This window comes from Orbicella faveolata, unplaced genomic scaffold (genome assembly GCF_042242905.1).
Source record: "Orbicella faveolata isolate gen_17 unplaced genomic scaffold, um_ofav_v1 contig_46, whole genome shotgun sequence".
Taxonomy (NCBI): Eukaryota; Metazoa; Cnidaria; class Anthozoa; order Scleractinia; family Merulinidae; genus Orbicella; species Orbicella faveolata.
The window spans coordinates 17,121,110-17,144,939 of record NW_028301576.1 but is presented as its reverse complement, the minus strand read 5'-3'; the positions used below and the strand labels follow the sequence as shown (position 1 = coordinate 17,144,939).

The following is a 23,830-nucleotide window of genomic DNA, read 5'->3' as shown; positions in this document are numbered from 1 at the left end:
GCCAACAAATAAATCAGGACTTGAAGACTTTCTTAGCCTTGAAAAAACAAAATGAAACTTTAAGACAGCATCGAAAAAAAAAAAAAAGTCGAGACTGCAAGACACACATAGCCGCTAAAAAAAGGAAACTGTACGAAAATTTTGCGACACCCATGAGTTTTGAGGGACCATTCTCCACTCCTACATGTGCCTTCATAATTCTCCTTGATCCAAGATTTTGATTTCATGCCAACCGAATGCGAAGTCAACGCAAGAGTGCCTAGGGATTCAAATTTCACGGCGACAAAACAGCGAAACTGTGCCGAGAGGAATTGTAATTTGTCTAGAATGCTGAGAGCTAACCTAATATAAACTGTAAAACGCACAAATTTAATTGGTTTGGTTTGTAACACAACAACAGGATTAGAGTTCTGTGTTGTGGAAAATGGTTGCAGTTGCATTCTGTCCCTGGGAATGGAGAGTGGCCATCTGAGTGACAGTGCATTGTCAGCGTCAACATCGTATGACGCCAATCATGCTCCTCAGCAATCTCGCCTCAATACAGTCCCGAGTAAGGGTAGGGTAGGGGCCTGGTGTGCGCGCAAAAATGATCCCAACCAATGGCTGCAGGTTTACTTTGGACGGGAAACCACAGTGAGCAAAGTGGTGGCTCAGGGGAGGTATGATGGTGACCACTGGGTGATGAGTTATAGTTTGTCCCACAGTGTGGATGGTTCTAACTGGGCCTGGTACCGACTCTCTGATGGACAAATCAAGGTGCTGTTGTAGTGTTAAGAAAAAAAACTTCAAATTGTCATATATTCTTGAAGGAGATAAGCGCTGCTCGTTGTTAAACCAACCCTCTAGTCAATTTCTTCGAACGCTCGTAATCAGCCGCGAACACTTTACATTAGATACCGTATTAAAAATCGGGTAATTGCATATGGAAAAAAATGGGAAGGGATTAATTCAATGCACTGACTCAGACCTGCTATAAATCACTGGACAGACGTAGAACTGGCTAACAAGTGCAAAGTAGGGGCGAGTCTTCTCCCAAGCAAAGTAAAGAGTGACTTTTTAAAGATGGCGGGACGACTACGATTTGCTTGTGCTTCAAGCTGAATAACAGAGTAATTTCGTATGACTTTGAAGTGATCACGCGTGAACACAAACAGACAACGAACATTTGCGCAGCGAACGGAGGCGAATGCCCGCGTCATTTGATTATTGCTTTAGCAAACACGCGGTATGCAATGGAAGAAAGCACAGATTGCGAGTGGCCATTACACTTTCCTTCTCGTCAACCTCTTTTCAGCATTGCACGTGTAACGTCAGGTTCACGGCGACTGTTGAAAGGCTGAATTGTCACTTGCTAGACAACTTGTCGCGATGAGACTAGCGTGTGTGGGAGATGCTTTACTAATCGAATAAAGCCAGAGATCACGGAAAATCAGCTGTGATTGATGATGATTTAATTGACGATAATCGAACGTAAACTGAAATATAATGTAATGAATAAACTAATTACTAGATAATAGAAGATTACAAGACGACAAGAGTTACGACACAATAATAGCAAACATTCCAGTCATAACTGCGACATGACAATACTTCCAGTCACACTTCTCAGTAAAGATACAATGAAAATCATCAGTGATCCCAAGCAGATACGCATACTGCTAACTGTCCTAATACAATAAATGATAACACTCTAAAATCTTGAAAGCAATAAAATTGCACGATGCGATAAAAACGTGCTTGCGTGAGCGCCACTGAAAGCGATGTGGGCATTTACTAGCAAGGAAAGGACTTTAACTGAATTACCAGAGATTCTTATAGGAAGTTGCTAAATAGGAACCTAAGCTAGGGGGAGTGTAAACTACAAAGATCTATCACAAAAAACAAGATGAAATAAAAACTTGAAAACTGGGGCTCTGCCACGTGTTGGACTTAGTACAGTAGGCTGTCGTATAAAAAACCGAGACTAAAGGTACTTAAGTTTAAAAAACGTCAAAACTTGAAACTTATACTAAAAGCAGGCATAGAAGATAGTTTGTACTTACACATCGGTTCCCGCTTGCACTCTAAATAGTCAAGGGTAGCTTAAACCTTAATTTACTTAAAAAAACGTACTGTGCACGATAACTGAAACTCGAACTACTGGCGGGAATATGCCGCTAACACTATCTATATACGTCCACGTGTAAAAACTAATGACGTCATTGTTAAGCAACAAATTGGCGAATCAGAAAGAATTAAGATTACTCACTTAACTAGAGAAGCCTCGATATAGTGTTCATTACAGTACGTGGTAGCTCAATGAAACGACGCCTTCTCCATATTAAGGACGTTCGCGCTAATTGTTTCTGCGCATCCTTACTGTGTACGCAAATTTACACGCCACGTTATGCACGATCGAGAGCGCGCGCTAAGTGATAAAATGAACAATGATGGGGCAGATGGCCATTGCTATAGCTTTGCCTGGATTTAACGATCTTGCACGTTCGGCGACCCCTGCTTTTCTTTCCAGAAACAGATTTTATTTACAGTTATCTCGACATTGTCCAAAAATGAACAAAAAATGATGTGGGAATTAGAAAAAATTCAAGATTTCTGTCCACGGGACATCGAATCCTGAAATCTTGCGGCTGCAATTAAGGCGCGTGAAACTACTGTCGCTAAATGCTTGTTCTTGTTCTTATTCTTTAAGGAACCTCGCCAGCTAGACTAGCTCCACTTACACAATATTTGGCAGAGAACATTCCACTTCAAAGATCTAATTGCAATATATTTGGGCTTCCAGACACTGTGGTCTTATTCGCTAACGAAGCCCGATTTTTTTCAGATTTAGGGTGTTCTTCCGGGCATGTTCTCTCCAAAACGAAGTCGGTGACCCCCCATTCTTTTTACATTTCTGACATAATTAACTCATCATCTCACAGTGGTAAAAGTCTCGAGAAAAATCAATGTTGGAAAATTTTCTCGCGAACGTCCTTAAAAGGATGTTTTTATTGGAAAGGGGGTAAATCTTGTTCGAGGAGAGCGCAAACGGAAGCCCTAGTGAGCTGAAACTGTTCTTGTTGGCGCGCTTCCATTCCGTTGATGCATCTGCTTGTATGGCGTCTGTAACCAAAGAATTAATTTCTTAAGTTCCTGGCTAGTTACGTTATACTCACAAACACAATCACGGCATCATTTGTTTTCTAGGTGTTTGGTGGAAATGTTGACCGCAACACACCTGTCCATCACTTACTTCACCCACGCATCCAAGCCAAGTACGTTCGATTCCATCCCAGGACTTGGTATGGTCACATCTGCATGCGAGTTGAGCTGTATGGATGCAATGGTAAGAAATGGCGAACAGAATTAAGAAAGCTTTGACGAAAAAAATAAAAAAGGGAGCCTGTAGAATTGAATAAATCTTTCAGCTTTTAACTTTATTCGTCGGCGTGACAAAGATCTCGTTACAAGATTCGGAGATATCTGAGATCTAGGTTTGAATTCTGTACTTTCGAAGATGTGTACATGTAGTTTCGATCGAAGGTCTGGTTCAACTATGGGAAACAAAAACGGCTATAAATAAAGCGAAACGAAAAGAAAAACACTAAAGCGAAATAAATGCTTAAAGGGTAAGGTCACTCCAAAACACGTATAAAACTTCGTGCAAGGTTTTTATTAACGTTGACAAAAAGTATTATTTTCTGTCAGCGCTAATAAAAACCGTGGACTAAGTTTAGCCACTCACCGAAGTTTCCGCCTCTAAAGTGCAGGGTTCCCTTATGAAATTCATCGCTTGGAAAATGAAAAATTACATCATCTAATTAGCCAAGAGGGGGAACGACTTTCCCGCTATTTGAGTACATTTTCAAGGGAGCTTTTTTCTTTATGAAAATCACTTCTTTGTCACTCTGATATGTGGTGTTGCCTATCGACATCCAGAAGTAAAGTTAATCATATCTGTTTCAGTATTTACTAAACCCAAGAATGATATTATTTTTTCGCCCGTTAAAGTCCGATGGTTTCTTTCCATGTTTTATTATTTGTCTAGTTCATCATTGTCTTATGTCGCTCGGATTGGAAGATGGCCGAATTCAAGATGGCGCCATAACTGCCTCGTCTGTTTACAACAATTACCACGCCGCAAAACTCGGCCGTTTAAACCTTGAAGCCAGAGCAGGTAATGCAGGTGCGTGGTGTGTCAAGAAAGTTGATGCTCATCAATGGCTACAGATTGATCTCGGCGGAGGGACAACTGTCACCAAAGTAGTCACACAAGGAAGACAAGATAGTGATCAATGGGTCACTAGTTATGCTATTTCCTACAGCCCTGTCAATTCCAACTGGGTGTACGTGATGATCCATGGAAAGAAAAAGGTATACGGCTGCACACTTTAACATCATCAACGTAGAGCTCAAAAATATACAGAGGGATTTTTAATTGCGTGTCGTAAAACCAAAACTAAAGTGAACACTCTGGCCAAGCACTAAGGACCCTGAAGAATTCAACTACTCAAAACACGATCCAAGCAAATATGTGCTGCTGACGCGAAGCGCGGGAATGTGTGTGCGAGTGAGTCAAAATTGAATCATGAAGTGGCGCGAATTTTTTAAGCCAATCGTTTACGCGTCGTTATGCAAAACCAACGACGCTCAAGTGAAAACCGCCCATGGATAACCGATGTTCTGACCTCGATTATGTGGATTTGCATGGACTCGGGAGAAGAGTACAAACGTATACGTTGAATCTTTCAATACACCACTCACTTGTTTCTACAAAAATGTCGTCATCTTTTTAGTCGAGATCAGTGTCGTGCTAAGTACAGAGTTCAACTCTCACAATCCCTCGAAAACCTGAGGCAATTATATGTGTATTTTGACTTGTCTGTGGACAAATTATAATCCAGCGTTTTCAAGAGAGATTGCTCGCGTATGGCAAAACAAGCGAGCATCAAGCCGGCGAATTCAGCGATTCCCAGCTGCTATAGAAAATCAACCATAAAAATTGCAACACAAATGTATTGATTTTTGCCAAAAGTTTGGAATGCACACGTTAGAGTGTGACGCATACGAGATAACAGGGGAGAAAACAAGCGCTTAAATATCCTGTTTACTCTATACAGGTCTTTGCAGGAAACTTTGATCGCAACTCCATTGTCGCGCACGAGATGCTGCCGCCCTTCTATGCCAATCTGGTCAAAATCCACCCAGTGTCCTACTATGGATGGATGAGCATGCGTGTCGAGTTGTTTGGCTGTTCCATAAAGGTGAGTAAAACGTCTAGCTCAAATCATGATTTCAAGGAATTACACAGTGGACATAAAGCATGTCACACGCGTTCTCTAATGGGCGGACTGGGTGAATGGGTTACCCCTGTGGAAAGAGATCGAACTCTCTATGGGGACTTTCACGGAATGGGTCCTGTTATCTTTAAGTGAGAAATAACTGATATGTTAGTACATCAAGTAACAAAGGTATAGGAACGTGGTTCACAATCCATTTGCTGCCTAATTCTGCCGTTGCTATGGTAATAAAGAGTTAACGTACCCACGATGGTAACGCCGAGGAGAGGACAGCGTAGATTACAAACTAATCTATATTTTACCCACAAATCTCGCGATACTCTTAAGCCATTAAGTTTGTTTCCCACTGCGCAAACTTAATTTGCAACAGTGTTATAACCGAAATAGAAATTTAAAAAAATAGCCGTCGTGCATCGCCTTCTTCAGACAACGCAGCACTTGCTCATATAATGTTGTATTGCAAAGGGCGACAAAGAAATTTACCAGGAATTTTAACGCAACGTGCAACAGCCATTGTACTGCTCGTCAAACGGTTTGTTTCGCAAAGTTCCCGTTGCAGTTCCCTTTGTAGTTTTCTTAAACGTCGACGTCCCAGTATATAGTAATAGCTGGGAGGAGAGAAGCAGAGATTGCGCTGTGGTGAGAGCGCTCGCCTCCCGCCGATGTGGCCTGGGTTCGAATCCTGGACAAAGCGTCATAAGTGGGTCTAAGACTCTAAGTGGGTTAAGTTTGTTGTTGGTTTACGTCAGGAGACATATGATTAAAAAAGAACTTGACCACAATATCAAGTCTGGACGCAATCTGATAGTGTATTTTGTTTCTACCTATTTCGCCAAAGAGTACCGATATACAAACTTACTTTCTCAAGAGGAAAACCTCGACAACAGTTGAGAAAAATAATACAAACGCAATGAATCTTATTTTATTTCAGGGCATTCAAGGATAGCTAACCAGCCCTCACTCAAGGTGACACGAGAAGCGATATACATGGTGTTACTTTTTTTTCTCATAGTTGAAGAAACTTGTATGAAACCATTTTAGTTGAAACTGAAATAAAGGTGTTGGGTTGAATGTTTGTTGTCTACTTACTGACTTACCTCTCAATGAACCATCTTAAAGGGGCAGAAATAGACATCTTTTCAGTAATGGAAATTCATCTAGTTTTGTCAAAAACTACCAAACAAGTGCAGCAAAGCCATTACAACAGGGTTGATGTGATGAGTTACACATGCACAAGCTGTGATTGAATAAGTCTGCATGGCAGACTTTTTCAGGGTCTGGCGTCGGGTCTTGGCAAAAAATCTCCAAACTAATTACAATTTGCTCTTTACTCAACAATTCAATTAATAACTTCATCTTAAGGTAATAGGAGCAGTGTATTTGCAAGCGAAACAATAAACGCAGCAAAATTAGAGAGACTGTCGCCAGTTGACATGCCCCGGCAAAACAACGGCCTGGGTTTTTGTGCACTTAAGGCGATTGTTCAGAAATGCAAGTTTTCGAACGATTTGTTCTAACTTTCTCTCAATGTTCCCCACCAAGCTCTGTTTCGAAAAATACAAGAAAAAAATAACTCACCATTCTCCTAATTGAGATAAGATGGGCAATCTTACTAAATATATGCCTAAAGAAGGGAAAGAAGGGTGCAAAGAAAACGAAAAGAAATCTTCTGTTTGAAAGAAATTTCTTTCAGAAACGTAAGCCATAGAACTACTACAAAGTCTTCAAGGATGATCGTGCGGGGTCCTTCAGGACAGTGCACGTTCCAATACTGGACGGGCAACGGAGCAATCTGATTGGCTGTTGCTAGTTATTGACCCCCTGTACTAACTTATTCCAGTAATAATGTACCATTACCAAGTCACTCGGTTGATTGCGTCTGGACGATAATGCTAAGCCTTGACTCGTTCGTCCCCATTGCATGTGCGCATTGCGGACCTATGCATGCCGACTAACCTTCTATCTTCTTAATATTTTCTCTGATAGTACGTGAAGTTTACAAAATGTTTTATTTCATCATTTCTGCCCGGAAATTATTTAAGTGTTACATTCTTTTAAGTAATATTTACAATGAACATCACGTTACGAGCGTGTCTTCATTGGTCAGTGGTTCAGTTTCATTCTCTCACAGTTCAAACGTCTGATTTCCTTACAAATGCTCCTGGCCGTGTTATGGACCTGTTAAATAAAAGATTTAATTGTCATCATTCAAATTAGCCATTTTTCCTTTTGAACTAGACGCCACCTGATATTGCTGAGAGTCATCCTTGTAGAGGGTTTTGATGCTTTGAAAAATTATAGTAATTGCCATGGTTACCCAACCAGCGGGTCATACACAAGACGGTATTGTTATATGTATCGTGACTGATCAGCTTGCTTAGTTAATGGCTTCCCTCGCGTTATCGAAATTCGTGTCAGTATTGTAAAGAAAGACCCAGCCCACCCTACCCAGGGGTCTCTTTCTTCTTTCGGCACGTTGCCAATAAAGTCTTTGGGTTTCCCCAATCAGTCTCTCTCGAGTACCTGTCGTGTTGTGACGGTAACTTTCTATAGTGAAAAAAGCAGCCCAGGCTTCCTGTCTTATAATTAATGATAAATAAGTTGGGATACATGTAACTGAGCAAAGCTCTCTCTATTTATCCCAGTGATACAAACCTTTCTTTCTAGCTGTCGTCTTCCCGGCGGCAACACACCAAATGATCCCTCGCCAAATTGAATGAGGCCCGTGAACGGTAGTAAAGAAACGAAAAATAGAGGAGCTTGAATCTTCATTTTGCGGGTAATTTTTTTTACAAACTTCCCAGCAAAAGTAAGCTTGTCTATGGCAGTACTACCTCGTTATTTATAGTATTTATAAAAATATGCCGCTCAGGTGTTCATACCGGTGGAGTAAAGTTTCAATCGACGAGACTTCATCAGGCTACTACAAGACCTTGGCACCTGCCTGACGCACGGAACACTTCAGACAATTTCAGCACTTCAATCGCAAAAATAAAGTGGTAAAGCTACACAAAAACCAATAAAAGAGTTCTAAAATATCATCTTTTTTCATAGCAGGTGAAGCACGGCGTGACATGAGCGCGTCCTTGGCATGTGCTGTTTGATGCTCGTAGGAAATTTTAGTAATCTTTTTGACGCAATATTAATGTTTCTCGAAAGTCTATTGTGTAACCCCTGGAAAAAAACATATGATACAAATTTTGACTTTATTTCTTTTTTCGTTTTGAATATAGACAAACTTTCTCATTTATATTTTTAATTTCTGTTTTTCGCGAGATATCTGTCCTACCAATTTTTATTTTATTTTCGATATGGATGCTTTTTAAAATCAGAATCCAAATTCCGAGGTACAGTCATATGAGCAGATTTTAAGGAAATCGTGCACGCACTATTGAATTTCAGACAATTAAAGCTTAAGGGCCGGGAGCCTACGAGGTGTCAAGGTCTTGATCGACAAAAAAATTTTCATTTTTTCATATATTAAGTCGCAAATGTTTTGAACCAATAAGTTTTCGTCAGTCTCAACAGATGGTAGATTTAGCACATAAGGTACGCTCAACACTTGAAACAGGCCTAGGGTTTTTATTCGTAATTTTATTCCATGATGGCCGCAGAATTTACTTGACCTTAACTCGACTTCAAGCAGGTTAAAAGCACACTTGGATATTTCATAATCCAGATAAATGGGTTTTAGTTTGTACAACAACACTCGACAATTTGCTGCTTAGTTCAAAGCTAATAGGTCAGCTTTCACATAAAACGTTTATGTTAAAAAAACTTCTTGTCGTATGGACCAAGTTCTTTTCCGGCCGCGACTTGTCTCATATATTCACATTGGACAAATTGAATAAATATAAAATGTGATTGTGTCCTTCTTAACACTATAAGAGTAACACCTCCTTGCTGCATTTGCGTAAGAAAACGTCTAATTCTTTCTTTTCTATTTTGTCCACATTTTAATTTTATATCTCAATTCTTGACTTAGTTTTGACGTGGTTGTGGAAGGCCTCAAGTTTCTCAGTTTACTGCCTATCATGAAAAAAAAAATGTTTAAAATCTAACACGTTTAAGATGTATTATTTTAAGCTTGTTTCTTGGACTTCTCCGTGACTGAGTTCTTCGGTGCGCCCCTGGGTAAATCTGTTTATCATGCTAAAGAATAAGGACTTTTTTGAAAAAGAAACATTTGACTCTCTCTGTCTTTCATGTAACTTGGTAAAATTTCTTCCAACAGTTTAAAAAAAAATCAATAAAATGTTTTATTTGAATTTTAAAACATATCTACAGCCTGTAACCTCTTATGGTGCGGACGTGACGCGCATTACAATTAACAAACAACACTGCTTGCAGTCTGCTGTCTGATGGCCACGAAGAGGTTTGAGAGTGAGTCTTGTGTGCCTGGCTCTCAACTCCCGTGAAAACCTTGAATTGGAATTGGAAGCTAAGACCTGAATGACTTGAAGTATCACGGCAAAGGCCATTTGACCTCTTGTCTTGCGCGTGATGTTTTAAAATGTTAACTAACTGAAGTGTTTAATGCAGTTCTACTGACCTCATTCAAGAAGGTGAATTAGAAAACAATTATGCATTAATTGATCACAAAGGGCTTGTTTTGAAGTCCCACCGACCTTCCCCTCGCGAGATGTCCCCATAAATATAGCATTGGAGCTCAGAAAGGCTCACCATAGTCAGTTACCTGTTCATTAGTGAAAGGCAAGTTAAAAATATGAAGATTCAAACCTTTTTGTTCATCGCGGCCTTCCTGCTATGCACTGCCTTCGTACAAGATACCCAAGGGGCTTTCGGATTATTGCCGTCGGGTAAAAGGGAGCTGGCGAGAAAGGTTTGTATCCCTGGGATAAAACACAAAATTAATATATAAGGAGAGTGATACATCCCTTTCCGAGAGTTCGTGATCGCAGCTTTACTAATTCTTTTTAGCATTAATCAATACATCCACTAATATTCTTTGTACATGTGGCTATTACTTGCTAACAAATTGATGTTTTTGGGTCTTTTTTTGTTGTTGTTGTTTGTTGTTGTTTGTTTGTTTTCTGCACTGATCTCATTGACAATGAAACGTACCTACAAAATAGTCTAAGGTTTTATTTCTTTTCGGTTTTGAGTTTGTATTCTATGAAAAAAAGATATGAAGAAATAACATCATTACAAACTGAACTCTTAAAAATTCTTGGAACCTATAAAATAAATCCTAGTGGTATGTTCAGAGGTTTTTTTTTTTTTTTTTTTTTTTTTTTTTTGCAAAGACCAACATTATATTATCTGCGATAAAAATAAGGCCGGGATTGTCGAGTTCCACTAAGGATCAAACAACTTCTTAGGGATTATGTACAAAAATGCGAAGAGTGAAATATAGTTGTGTCCTAAGGTTTTCAAGCATCACCCAAAAGTAATTAAAGGAAAGCATTTTGCTGCATTTATGGTCAAAATGGAGTTAGCCAATCAAATTGCAACTAGTTTTCAGCGATTTCTCTGAGACACAGAGGCAGATAAAGAAAACGTCTCCCTGCCTTTTTCGTGCATGCACAACTACATGATAAAAGTTGTTTTAATGGTGGCTAACAGATCTCTGGTGTGACTGCTATCTTCGCTTTGTCTCTGCAAGTAATAGGCGCCATGTCCACTTGTGAATATCATCCTCAACATATCAAAATAGTTTTCAAGGAATTAAATAAATATTTTGGCAGCTAGATTTCTCGAAAAGGCTTTCTGAGGAAACTTTGTAATAATAATAATTATAAATTATACTAATAAATTATTATTTTAAAGGGAGGCCTCCAATCACCTAGAGATGGTTTTCAGGAGGGTTTTCTAAAAAGAAAAGTCTAAAATATATCTTAAATGTCTAAAATACAGAAGTACTAAAAGCTAAAAGACTACAACTAAAGTTTAAAACTAGAACTAAATTACAAATGCTATTACTACCTACTAACTGAGGTTAAAAATGGTTAAATAAAAACTGTTTCGGTTTGCGTATTAAAGACAGAATGTGTTGTGACTAAATAGTGCGAGATGGTAAATTTTTTGCTCTATAAATAGATAGGAAAGATGCGAAAGTTCAGCATGCCGCGAGCTTTGGACAAAGGGCGTTCTAACCAATGAACTGCGAGAAAATCTTAAAGAGTTAGGCCATTTACACCGTACTAGGTTCATATGTGGCACGCGTCCTGCATACAGCTAGAATCAGGAATGTCAAAAGTATCCTGGCTGTGAGATTATGACTAGAGGATCGGGCTCAGCTGATAGCTGAAAATTCGTCAGAATATTTGACTGTTAGCCAAGTAATGACGAATCGTGAAAACTGATGGGTGAGATCTAAGATGTGAACAGTTTTAATTTATGTAATTAAAAACTGATAGCTGAGAATTGGGCAAAATTTTAACTCTTAGGTAGCTGAGAAAATCGCCTAAAATTCAACCTCATAACTGAAATCCTAGCTGGTGACAAGATGAACACTTTATCTGTCTCGCGACAAAAATGGTTTTGACACTCAGAAGAAGAATTAAATTGATTTCAAATTTCCATCCTTCCCATCAAGTGGTTATTTAGTGTTTCGATAGGTGCAAAACGCGTTGAAATAAAATGTCCACTAAAGTGGATAATCAGATTGCTTTTCATCCTTTTAAACAAAGTGAATTCATCTTCGACGATCTTGACGATTCAAGAAAAGCGAATTATCTCTAGTCGTACACGTTTACCGCCAGACGTTCTTATAAATAACACCACGACATCATTAGCTTGCTAGCTAGTGAAGCATTGACTGCAAAATGAAAATCCAAGGTTTTTTATTCATTGCTTCCCTGCTGTTGCTAGCCTTCGCTTTCGTTCAGGAAACCGAGGGGCTTGGGACATTACCACCGGGGAAGAGAAGAAGGGAACCCCACGGAAAGGTTTGTATCCCGGGAATAAAAGAACGATTGAACCAGTTATTTGCTCAGAAATTTCTCGCCCACCATCGATTGTTTTTTAGTTCGATTTTGAGCAAACCTATTTCAATGAAAACGACTACACCTAAGGTTCACGCCGAACAGGAGCAACACAAAATGTAGTGGTATAAAGGTGTACAGTCCTGTTAATTTTGCTATCTTCTTGGTGAAAATGGTACTTAAGTTACGGCTATGTCCCTTCGCCCATACGCAAATTAAAGTATGCCGAAAGCACCTACATAAAGATATCAACTGAACTGTTGACGGCAGAGCCATTTGTAATTAAGTGCTATCGATTTTCCAAGAAGCAAAGACGTATCAAGTCACATCAAAACCTCGTGCTTGTGTAACTCACAATAGCGCCCATCTTCCTACTAGGTAATGTGTACTACGTTAGTATTATTCAACAAAACTAGACCACTATTTTCTTGTTTCCATCAAAGTTTAAGATATTTTCTGGTTTTTGACTTTACGAAGTCATATTCATGATAGTCGCCCTTCAAGTCTTGAAATATACAATCCCGGTGTCTAGAACCCACCATTTTACAAACTTCTGATCCTTCGAATCAAAAGTCGTATCCATCACCAAGTCCAATACTAATTTTACCCATGATATCTTGAACGGACCGATTTTTCAAACCAATTTTTGTTTCCCTTGGAGATTAAAGAAAAACCGGGATTCTTCTGTAACAGTGTAGTTTATCTGGATCCCAGCCTCGTAAAACCTACTAATATTTTTCTATAATTTTCCTTTCAGTTTGAAGTAACAGCCAGGAGCCTTTGTGAGGCAGCCAGAGGCTTGGATTGTGAGGGAATGAAACTGAACGACGGACCCAAAAGGAGACTCCCAGAATTGATGCCTGTTCCCCAACAAGACGCATATACTGAAGATTACTAAAAAGAATTAATCAGTTCAATAATTTCTCTCTCAAAAATGTAAAATAAGCATTTTATGGTTTAACTTAAGAGTAATAAAAGAAGGTAATATAACAAGCGGTGTTTGGTTCATCACACTTTGGCAAGCAATTCATAAATGCATCTGGAACAGTCCAATTGTAATCACGTGATAGGACAGTCAATCGTCTGGTAATTGTAAAGACGTCTCTCCCCTCCCCCGCTCCTTCACCTCACCTTGTTTCCTCTTCCAAAGAATATGTGAAGAGTTTACATGGGTAGTTAAGACATAATGAGTAAATCTTACGTTTTAAATAACCGTACTAAGCGATATGAATTTGGGTTGCACTTTCGAATTGCATGGTTATTTAAAAAGCTCTAAATTTGTAGCCTTGAGTGATTTTGGCTAATTTATTTGGCTAATTTATTAGCCAAAATGAGAGTGGTGATAAAAAAAAAAAAAATCGCATGCAATAGACCAATTTCGATATATTAAAATTCAGCCTAACACAATAGACCTCAGTACGAGGCTCTGGGGAATAAATACAAAGATTGTGGGGTTTATTCCCCAGAGCCTCGTGCTGAGGTCTATTGTGTTAGGCTGAATTTTAATATATCGAAATTGGTCTATTGACCCATGACATGTAGGGTGGTAAATGGTCGATGGCAGGCTTTGCGAAAAGGCAAAACTAGCGTTTTTCTGGGAAGCCCGAGACATTTTGCTGTTTTGAATTGCAAGGCCGAGACTTAAAGAGTGTTTTAAATGCGAGTGCGAGACGTTCAGACTGTAAGATGATCAGACCTTATTTTTTATAAAAGCCAACAAATAAATCAGGACTTGAAGACTTTCTTAGCCTTGAAAAAACAAAATGAAACTTTAAGACAGCATCGAAAAAAAAAAAAAGTCGAGACTGCAAGACACACATAGCCGCTAAAAAAAGGAAACTGTACGAAAATTTTGCGACACCCATGAGTTTTGAGGGACCATTCTCCACTCCTACATGTGCCTTCATAATTCTCCTTGATCCAAGATTTTGATTTCATGCCAACCGAATGCGAAGTCAACGCAAGAGTGCCTAGGGATTCAAATTTCACGGCGACAAAACAGCGAAACTGTGCCGAGAGGAATTGTAATTTGTCTAGAATGCTGAGAGCTAACCTAATATAAACTGTAAAACGCACAAATTTAATTGGTTTGGTTTGTAACACAACAACAGGATTAGAGTTCTGTGTTGTGGAAAATGGTTGCAGTTGCTTTCTGTCCCTGGGAATGGAGAGTGGCCATCTGAGTGACAGTGCATTGTCAGCGTCAACATCGTATGACGCCAATCATGCTCCTCAGCAATCTCGCCTCAATACAGTCCCGAGTAAGGGTAGGGTAGGGGCCTGGTGTGCGCGCAAAAATGATCCCAACCAATGGCTGCAGGTTTACTTTGGACGGGAAACCACAGTGAGCAAAGTGGTGGCTCAGGGGAGGTATGATGGTGACCACTGGGTGATGAGTTATAGTTTGTCCCACAGTGTGGATGGTTCTAACTGGGCCTGGAACCGACTCTCTGATGGACAAATCAAGGTGCTGTTGTAGTGTTAAGAAAAAAAACTTCAAATTGTCATATATTCTTGAAGGAGATAAGCGCTGCTCGTTGTTAAACCAACCCTCTAGTCAATTTCTTCGAACGCTCGTAATCAGCCGCGAACACTTTACATTAGATACCGTATTAAAAATCGGGTAATTGCATATGGAAAAAAATGGGAAGGGATTAATTCAATGCACTGACTCAGACCTGCTATAAATCACTGGACAGACGTAGAACTGGCTAACAAGTGCAAAGTAGGGGCGAGTTTTCTCCCAAGCAAAGTAAAGAGTGACTTTTTAAAGATGGCGGGACGACTACGATTTGCTTGTGCTTCAAGCTGAATAACAGAGTAATTTCGTATGACTTTGAAGTGATCACGCGTGAACACAAACAGACAACGAACATTTGCGCAGCGAACGGAGGCGAATGCCCGCGTCATTTGATTATTGCTTTAGCAAACACGCGGTATGCAATGGAAGAAAGTACAGATTGCGAGTGGCCATTACACTTTCCTTCTCGTCAACCTCTTTTCAGCATTGCACGTGTAACGTCAGGTTCACGGCGACTGTTGAAAGGCTGAATTGTCACTTGCTAGACAACTTGTCGCGATGAGACTAGCGTGTGTGGGAGATGCTTTACTAATCGAATAAAGCCAGAGATCACGGAAAATCAGCTGTGATTGATGATGATTTAATTGACGATAATCGAACGTAAACTGAAATATAATGTAATGAATAAACTAATTACTAGATAATAGAAGATTACAAGACGACAAGAGTTACGAAACAATAATAGCAAACATTCCAGTCATAACTGCGACATGACAATACTTCCAGTCACACTTCTCAGTAAAGATACAATGAAAATCATCAGTGATCCCAAGCAGATACGCATACTGCTAACTGTCCTAATACAATAAATGATAACACTCTAAAATCTTGAAAGCAATAAAATTGCACGATGCGATAAAAACGTGCTTGCGTGAGTGCCACTGAAAGCGATGTGGGCATTTACTAGCAAGGAAAGGACTTTAACTGAATTACCAGAGATTCTTATAGGAGGTTGCTAAATAGGAACCTAAGCTAGGGGGAGTGTAAACTACAAAGATCTATCACTAAAAACAAGATGAAATAAAAACTTGAAAACTGGGGCTCTGCCACGTGTTGGACTTAGTACAGTAGGCTGTCGTATAAAAAACCGAGACTAAAGGTACTTAAGTTTAAAAAACGTCAAAACTTGAAACTTATACTAAAAGCAGGCATAGAAAATAGTTTGTACTTACACGTCGGTTCCCGCTTGCACTCTAAATAGTCAAGGGTAGCTTAAAACTTAATTTACTTAAAAAAACGTACTGTGCACGATAACTGAAACTCGAACTACTGGCGGGAATATGCCGCTAACACTATCTATATACGTCCACGTGTAAAAACTAATGACGTCATTGTTAAGCAACAAATTGGCGAATCAGAAAGAATTAAGATTACTCACTTAACTAGAGAAGCCTCGATATAGTGTTCATTACAGTACGTGGTAGCTCAATGAAACGACGCCTTCTCCATATTAAGGACGTTCGCGCTAATTGTTTCTGCGCATCCTTACTGTGTACGCAAATTTACACGCCACGTTATGCACGATCGAGAGGGCGCGCTAAGTGATAAAATGAACAATGATGGGGCAGATGGCCATTGCTATAGCTTTGCCTGGATTTAACGATCTTACACGTTCGGCGACCCCTGCTTTTCTTTCCAGAAACAGATTTTATTAACAGTTATCTCCACATTGTCCAAAAATGAACAAAAAATGATGTGGGAATTAGAAAAAATTCAAGATTTCTGTCCACGGGACATCGAATCCTGAAATCTTGCGGCTGCAATTAAGGCGCGTGAAACTACTGTCGCTAAATGCTTGTTCTTGTTCTTATTCTTTAAGGAACCTCTCCAGCTAGACTAGCTCCACTTACACAATATTTGGCAGAGAACATTCCACTTCAAAGATCTAATTGCAATATATTTGGGCTTCCAGACACTGTGGTCTTATTCGCTAACGAAGCCCGATTTTTTTCAGATTTAGGGTGTTCTTCCGGGCATGTTCTCTCCAAAACGAAGTCGGTGACCCCCCATTCTTTTTACATTTCTGACATAATTAACTCATCATTTCACAGTGGTAAAAGTCTCGAGAAAAATCAATGTTGGAAAATTTTCTCGCGAACGTCCTTAAAAGGATGTTTTTATTGGAAAGGGGGTAAATCTTGTTCGAGGAGAGCGCAAACGGAAGCCCTAGTGAGCTGAAACTGTTCTTGTTGGCGCGCTTCCATTCCGTTGATGCATCTGCTTGTATGGCGTCTGTAACCAAAGAATTAATTTCTTAAGTTCCTGGCTAGTTACGTTATACTCACAAACACAATCACGGCATCATTTGTTTTCTAGGTGTTTGGGGGAAATGTTGACCGCAACACACCAGTTTATCACTTACTTCACCCTCGCATCCAAGCCAAGTACGTTCGATTCCATCCCAGGACTTGGTATGGTCACATCTGCATGCGAATTGAGCTGTATGGATGCAATGGTAAGAAATGGCGAACACATAAAAGCTACGAGGAAAAAAATAAGAGGGGAGCCTGTAGAATTGAATAAATCTTTCAGCTTTTAACTTTATTCGTCGGCGTGACATAGATCTTGTTACAAGATTCCGAGATATATATCTGAGATCTGGGTTGAGGTTCTGTAGTTTCTTCGAAGATGTGTACAAGTAGTTTCGATCGAAGGTCTGGTTCAACTATGGAAAACAAAAACGACTATAAATAAAACGGAACGAAAAGAAAAACACTTAAGCGAAATAAATACTTAAAGGAGTGGGTCACTCCAAAGTTAAACACGTGTAAAAGTTAGTGCAAGGTTTTTATTAGCGTTGACAAAAAGTATTATTTTTTGTAAACGCTAATAAAAACCGTGCACTAAGTTTAGCCACTCACCGAGGTTTCCGGCTCTAAAGTGCAGGGTTTCCTTATGAAATTCATTGCTTGGAAAATGAAAAATTACATCATCTAATTAGCCAAGAGGGGGAACGACTTTCCCGCTATTTGAGTACATTTTCAATGGAGCTTTTTTCTTTATGAAAATCACTTCCTTGTCACTCTGATGTGTGGTGTTGCCTATCGACATGCACAAGTAAAGTTAATTATATCCGTTTCAGTGTTTACTAAACCCAAGAATGATATTGTTTTTCGCCCGTTTAAGTCCGATGGTTTCTTTCCATGTTTTATTATTTGTCTAGTTCATCATTGTCTTATGTCGCTCGGATTGGAAGATGGCCGAACTCAAGATGGTGCCATGACTGCCTCGTCTGTTTACAGCAATTACCACGCCGCAAAACTCGGCCGTTTAAACCTTGAAGCCAGAGCAGGTAATGCAGGTGCGTGGTGTGTCAAGAAAGTTGATGCTCATCAATGGCTACAGATTGATCTCGGCGGAGGGACAACTGTCACCAAAATAGTCACACAAGGAAGACAAGGTAGTGATCAATGGGTCACTAGTTATGCTATTTCCTACAGCCCTGTCAATTCCAACTGGGTGTACGTGATGATCCATGGAAAGAAAAAGGTATACGGCTGCACACTTTAACATCATCAACGTAGAGCTCAAAAATATACAGAGGGATTTTTAATTGCGTGTCGTAAAACCAAAACTAAAGTAAGCACTATGGCCAAGCACTAAGGACCCAAACAATTCAACTACTCAAAACACGATCCAAGCAAATATGTGCTGCTGACACGAAGCGCGGGAATGTGTGTGCGAGTGAGTCAAAATTGAATCATGAAGTGGCGCGAATTTTTTAAGCCAATCGTTTACGCGTCGTTATGCAAAACCAACGACGCTCAAGTGAAAACCGCCCATGGATAACCGATGTTCTGACCTCGATTATGTGGATTTGCATGGACTCGGGAGAAGAGTACAAACGTATACGTTGAATCTTTCAATACACCACTCACTTGTTTCTACAAAAATGTCGTCATCTTTTTACTCGAGATCAGTGTCGTGCTAAGTACAGAGTTCAACTCTCACTATCCCTGGAAAACCTGAGGCAATTATATGTGTATTTTGACTTGTCTGTGGACAAATTATAATCCAGCGTTTTCAAGAGAGATTGCTCGCGTATGGCAAAACAAGCGAGCATCAAGCCGGCGAATTCAGCGATTCCCAGCTGCTATAGAAAATCAACCATAAAAATTGCAACACAAATGTATTGATTTTTGCCAAAAGTTTGGAATGCACACGTTAGAGTGTGACGCATACGAGATAACAGGGGAGAAAACAAGCGCTTAAATATCCTGTTTACTCTATACAGGTCTTTGCAGGAAACTTTGATCGCAACTCCATTGTCGCGCACGAGATGCTGCCGCCCTTCTATGCCAATCTGGTCAAAATCCACCCAGTGTCCTACTATGGATGGATGAGCATGCGTGTCGAGTTGTTTGGCTGTTCCATAAAGGTGAGTAAAATGTCTAGCTCAAATCATGATTTCAAGGAATTGCGCAGTGGACATAAAGTATGTCACACGCGTTCTCTAAAGGGCGGACTGGGTGAATGGGTTACCCCTGTGGAAAGAGATCGAACTCTCTATGGGGACTTTCACGGAATGGGTCCTGTTATCTTTAAGTGAGAAATAACTGATATGTTAGTACATCAAGTAACAAAGGTATAGGAACGTGGCTCACAATCCATTTGCTGCCTAATTCTGTCGTTGCTATGGTAATAAAGAGTTAACGTAACCACGATGGTAACGCCGAGGAGAGGTCAGCGTAGATTACAAACTAATCTATATTTTACCCACAAATCTCGCGATACTTTTAAGCCATTAAGTTTGTTTCCCACTGCGCAAACTGAATTTGCAACAGTGTTAAAACCAAAATAGAAATTTAAAAAAATAGCCGTCGCGCATCACCTTCTTCAGACAACACAGCACTTGCTCATATAATGTTGTATTGCAAAGGGCGACAAAGAAATTTACCAGGAATTTTAACGCAACGTGCAACAGCCATTGTACTGCTCGTCAAACGGTTTGTTTCGCAAAGTTCCCGTTGCAGTTCCCTTTGTAGTTTTCTTAAACGTCGACGTCCCAGTATATAGTAACAGCTGGGAGGAGAGAAGCAGAGATTGCGCTGTGGTGAGAGCGCTCGCCTCCCGCCGATGTGGCCTGGGTTCGAATCCTGGACAAAGCGTCATAAGTGGGTCTAAGACTCTAAGTGGGTTGAGTTTGTTGTTGGTTTACGTCAGGAGACATATGATTCAAAAACAGCTTGACCACAATATCAAGTCTGGACGCAATCTGATAGTTAATTTTGTTTCTACCTATTTCGCCAAAGAGTACCGATATACAAACTTACTTTCTCAAGAGGAAAACCTCGACAACAGTTGAGAAAAATAATACAAACGCAATGAATCTTATTTTATTTCAGGGCATTCAAGGATAGCTAACCAGCCCTCACTCAAGGTGACACGAGAAGCGATATACATGGTGTTACTTTTTTTTCTCATAGTTGAAGAAACTTGTATGAAACCATTTTAGTTGAAACTGAAATAAAGGTGTTGGGTTGAATGTTTGTTGTCTACTTACTGACTTACCTCTCAATGAACCATCTTAAAGGGGCAGAAATAGACATCTTTTCAGTAATGGAAATTCATCTAGTTTTGTCAAAAACTACCAAACAAGTGCAGCAAAGCCATTATAACAGGGTTGATGTGATGAGTTACACATGCACAAGCTGTGATTGAATAAGTCTGCATGGCAGACTTTTTCAGGGTCTGGCGTCGGGTCTTGGCAAAAAATCTCCAAACTAATTACAATTTGCTCTTTACTCAACAATTCAATTAATAACTTCATCTTAAGGTAATAGGAGCAGTGTGTTTGCAAGCGAAACAATAAACGCAGCAAAATTAGAGAGACTGTCGCCAGTTGACATGCCCCGGCAAAACAACGGCCTGGGTTTTTGTGCACTTAAGGCGATTGTCCAGAAATGCAAGTTTTCGAACGATTTGTTTTAACTTTCTCTCAATGTTCCCCACCAAGCTCTGTTTCGAAAAATACAAGAAAAAATAACTCACCATTCTCCTAATTGAGATAAGATGGGCAATCTTACTAAATATATGCCTAAAAAAGGGAAAGAAGGGTGCAAAGAAAACGAAAAGAAATCTTCTGTTTGAAAGAAATTTCTTTCAGAAACGTAAGCCATAGAACTACTACAAAGTCTTCAAGGATGATCGTGCGGGGTCCTTCAGGACAGTGCACGTTCCAATACTGGACGGGCAACGGAGCAATCTGATTGGCTGTTGCTAGTTATTGACCCCCTGTACCAACTTATTCCAGTAATAATGTACCATTAACAAGTCACTCGGTTGATTGCGTCTGGACGATAATGCTAAGCCTTGACTCGTTCGTCCCCATTGCATGTGTGCATTGCGGACCTATGCATACCGACTAACCTTCTATCTTCTTAATATTTTCTCTGATAGTACGTGAAGTTTACAAAATGTTTTATTTCATCATTTCTGCCAGGAAATTATTTAAGTGTTACATTCTTTTAAGTAATATTTACAATGAACATCACGTTACGAGCGTGTCTTCATTGGTCAGTCGTTCAGTTTCATTCTCTCACAGTTCAAACGTCTGATTTCCTTGCAAATGCTCCTGGCCGTGTTATGGACCTGTTAAATAAAAGATTTAATTGTCATCATTCAAATTAGCCATTTTTCCTTTTGAACTAGACGCCACCTGATATTGCTGAGAGTCATCCTTGTAGAGGGTTTTGATTCTTGAAAAATTATAGTAATTGCCATGGTTACCCAACCAGCGGGTCATACACAAGACGGTATTGTTATATGTATCGTGACTGATCAGCTTGCTTAGTTAATGGCTTCCCTCGCGTTATCGAAATTCGTGTCAGTATTGTAAAGAAAGACCCAGCCCACCGTACCCAGGGGTCTCTTTCTTCTTTCGGCACGTTGCCAATAAAGTCTTTGGGTTTCCCCAATCAGTCTCTCTCGAGTACCTGTCGTGTTGTGACGGTAACTTTCTATAGTGAAAAAAGCAGCCCAGGCTTCCTGTCTTATAATTAATGATAAATAAGTTGGGATACATGTAACTGAGCAAAGCTCTCTCTATTTATCCCAGTGATACAAACCTTTCTTTCTAGCTGTCGTCTTCCCGGCGGCAACACACCAAATGATCCCTCGCCAAATTGAATGAGGCCCGTGAACAGTAGTAAAGAAACGAAAAATAGAGGAACTTGAATCTTCATTTTGCGGGTAATTTTTTTTACAAACTTCCCAGCAAAAGTAAGCTTGTCTATGGCAGTACTACCTCGTTATTTATAGTATTTATAAAAATATGCCGCCCAGGTGTTCATACTGGTGGAGTAAAGTTTCAATCGACGAGACTTCATCAGGCTACTACAAGACCTTGGCACCTGCCTGACGCACGGAACACTTCAGACAATTTCAGCACTTCAATCGCAAAAATAAAGTGGTAAAGCTACACAAAAACCAATAAAAGAGTTCTAAAATATCATCTTTTTTCATAGCAGGTGAAGCACGGCGTGACATGAGCGCGTCCTTGGCATGTGCTGTTTGATGCTCGTAGGAAATTTTAGTAATCTTTTTGACGCAATATTAATGTTTCTCGAAAGTCTATTGTGTAATCCTTGGAAAAAACATATGACACAGATTTTGACTTTATTTTTCTTTTTGAAAATAGACAAACTTTCTCATTTTTATTTTTAATTTCTGTTTTTCGCGAGATATCTGTCCTACCAATTTTTATTTTATTTTCGATATGGATGCTTTTTAAAATCAGAATCCAAATTCCGAGGTACAGTCATATGAGAAGATTTTAAGGAAATCGTGCACGCACTATTGAATTTCAGACAATTAAAACTTAAGGGGCGGGAGCCTACGAGGTGCCAAGGTCTTGATCGACAAAAAAATTTTCATTTTTTCATATATTAAGTCGCAAATGTTTTGAACCAATAAGTTTTCGTCAGTCTCAACAGATGGTAGATTTAGCACATAAGGTACGCTCAACACTTGAAACAGGCCTAGGGTTTTTATTCGTAATTTTATTCCATGATGGCCGCAGAATTTACTTGACCTTAACTCGACTTCAAGCAGGTTAAAAGCACACTTGGATATTTCATAATCCAGATAAATGGGTTTTAGTTTGTACAACAACACTCGACAATTTGCTGCTTAGTTCAAAGCTAATAGGTCAGGCTTTCACATAAAACGTTTATGTTAAAAAAACTTCTTGTCGTATGGACCAAGTTCTTTTCCGGCCGCGACTTGTCTCATATATTCACATTGGACAAATTGAATAAATATAAAATGTGAGTGTGTCCTTCTTAACACTATAAGAGTAACACCTCCTTGCTGCATTTGCGTAAGAAAACGTCTAATTCTTTCTTTTCTATTTTGTCCACATTTTAATTTTATATCTCAATTCTTGACTCAGTTTTGACGTGGTTGTGGAAGGCCTCAAGTTTCTCAGTTTACTGCCTATCATGAAAAAAAAAATGTTTAAAATCTAACACGTTTAAGATGTATTATTTTAAGCTTGTTTCTTGGACTTCTCCGTGACTGAGTTCTTCGGTGCGCCCCTGGGTAAATCTGTTTATCATGCTAAAGAATAAGGACTTTTTTGAAAAAGAAACATTTGACTCTCTCTGTCTTTCATGTAACTTGGTAAAATTTCTTCCAGCAGTTTAAAAAAAAAAATCAATGAAATGTTTTATTTGAATTTTAAAACATATCTACAGCCTGTAACCTCTTATGGTGCGGACGTGACGCGCATTACAATTAACAAACAACACTGCCTGCAGTCTGCTGTCTGATGGCCACGAAGAGGTTTGAGAATGAGTCTTGTGTGCCTGGCTCTCAACTCCCGTGAAAACCTTGAATTGGAATTGGAAGCTAAGACCTGAATGACTTGAAGTATCACGGCAAAGGCCATTTGGCCTCTTGTCTTGCGTGTGATGTTTTCAAATGTTAACTAACTGAAGTGTTTAATGCAGTTCTACTGACCTCATTCAAGAAGGTGAATTAGAAAACAATTATGCATTAATTGATCACAAAGGGCTTGTTTT

General features: G+C 39.5%; 2 protein-coding genes and 3 long non-coding RNA genes across 6 annotated transcripts; 3 read left to right on the top strand and 2 right to left on the bottom strand.

Moving 5' to 3' along the window:
- The first annotated feature begins 432 nt into the window (after nt 1–432).
- LOC149098687 (EGF-like repeat and discoidin I-like domain-containing protein 3) lies at nt 433–6,350 on the top strand. Its single transcript, XM_089277174.1, has 5 exons — nt 433–756; nt 3,187–3,325; nt 4,028–4,353; nt 5,100–5,243; nt 6,211–6,350. The coding sequence occupies exons 1-5, from the start codon at nt 454–456 to the stop codon at nt 6,223–6,225; spliced, it is 927 nt and encodes a 308-aa protein (XP_089133300.1). The 5' UTR covers nt 433–453; the 3' UTR covers nt 6,226–6,350.
- Nucleotides 6,351–7,269: 919 nt separating this feature from the next.
- LOC149098686 (uncharacterized) lies at nt 7,270–8,122 on the bottom strand. Its single transcript, XR_016203544.1, has 2 exons — nt 7,935–8,122; nt 7,270–7,457 (listed from the first exon to the last, which is right to left on the bottom strand). It is a non-coding gene; the product is annotated as an uncharacterized LOC149098686 (long non-coding RNA).
- A 1,814-nt stretch (nt 8,123–9,936) lies between these two features.
- LOC149098685 (uncharacterized) lies at nt 9,937–13,219 on the top strand. 2 transcript variants are annotated; one of them, XR_016203543.1, is made up of 2 exons: nt 9,937–10,122; nt 12,984–13,219. It is a non-coding gene; the product is annotated as an uncharacterized LOC149098685 (long non-coding RNA). The 2 variants fall into 2 exon arrangements; XR_016203542.1 differs by lacking the exon at nt 9,937–10,122 and adding an exon at nt 11,942–12,190.
- Nucleotides 13,220–14,353: 1,134 nt separating this feature from the next.
- On the top strand, nt 14,354–20,292 carry LOC110040399 (EGF-like repeat and discoidin I-like domain-containing protein 3). The gene is made up of 5 exons (XM_089277175.1): nt 14,354–14,693; nt 17,124–17,262; nt 17,971–18,296; nt 19,042–19,185; nt 20,153–20,292. The coding sequence occupies exons 1-5, from the start codon at nt 14,391–14,393 to the stop codon at nt 20,165–20,167; spliced, it is 927 nt and encodes a 308-aa protein (XP_089133301.1). The 5' UTR covers nt 14,354–14,390; the 3' UTR covers nt 20,168–20,292.
- A 918-nt stretch (nt 20,293–21,210) lies between these two features.
- On the bottom strand, nt 21,211–22,066 carry LOC149098684 (uncharacterized). Its single transcript, XR_016203804.1, has 2 exons — nt 21,875–22,066; nt 21,211–21,398 (listed from the first exon to the last, which is right to left on the bottom strand). It is a non-coding gene; the product is annotated as an uncharacterized LOC149098684 (long non-coding RNA).
- Nucleotides 22,067–23,830: the final 1,764 nt, after the last annotated feature.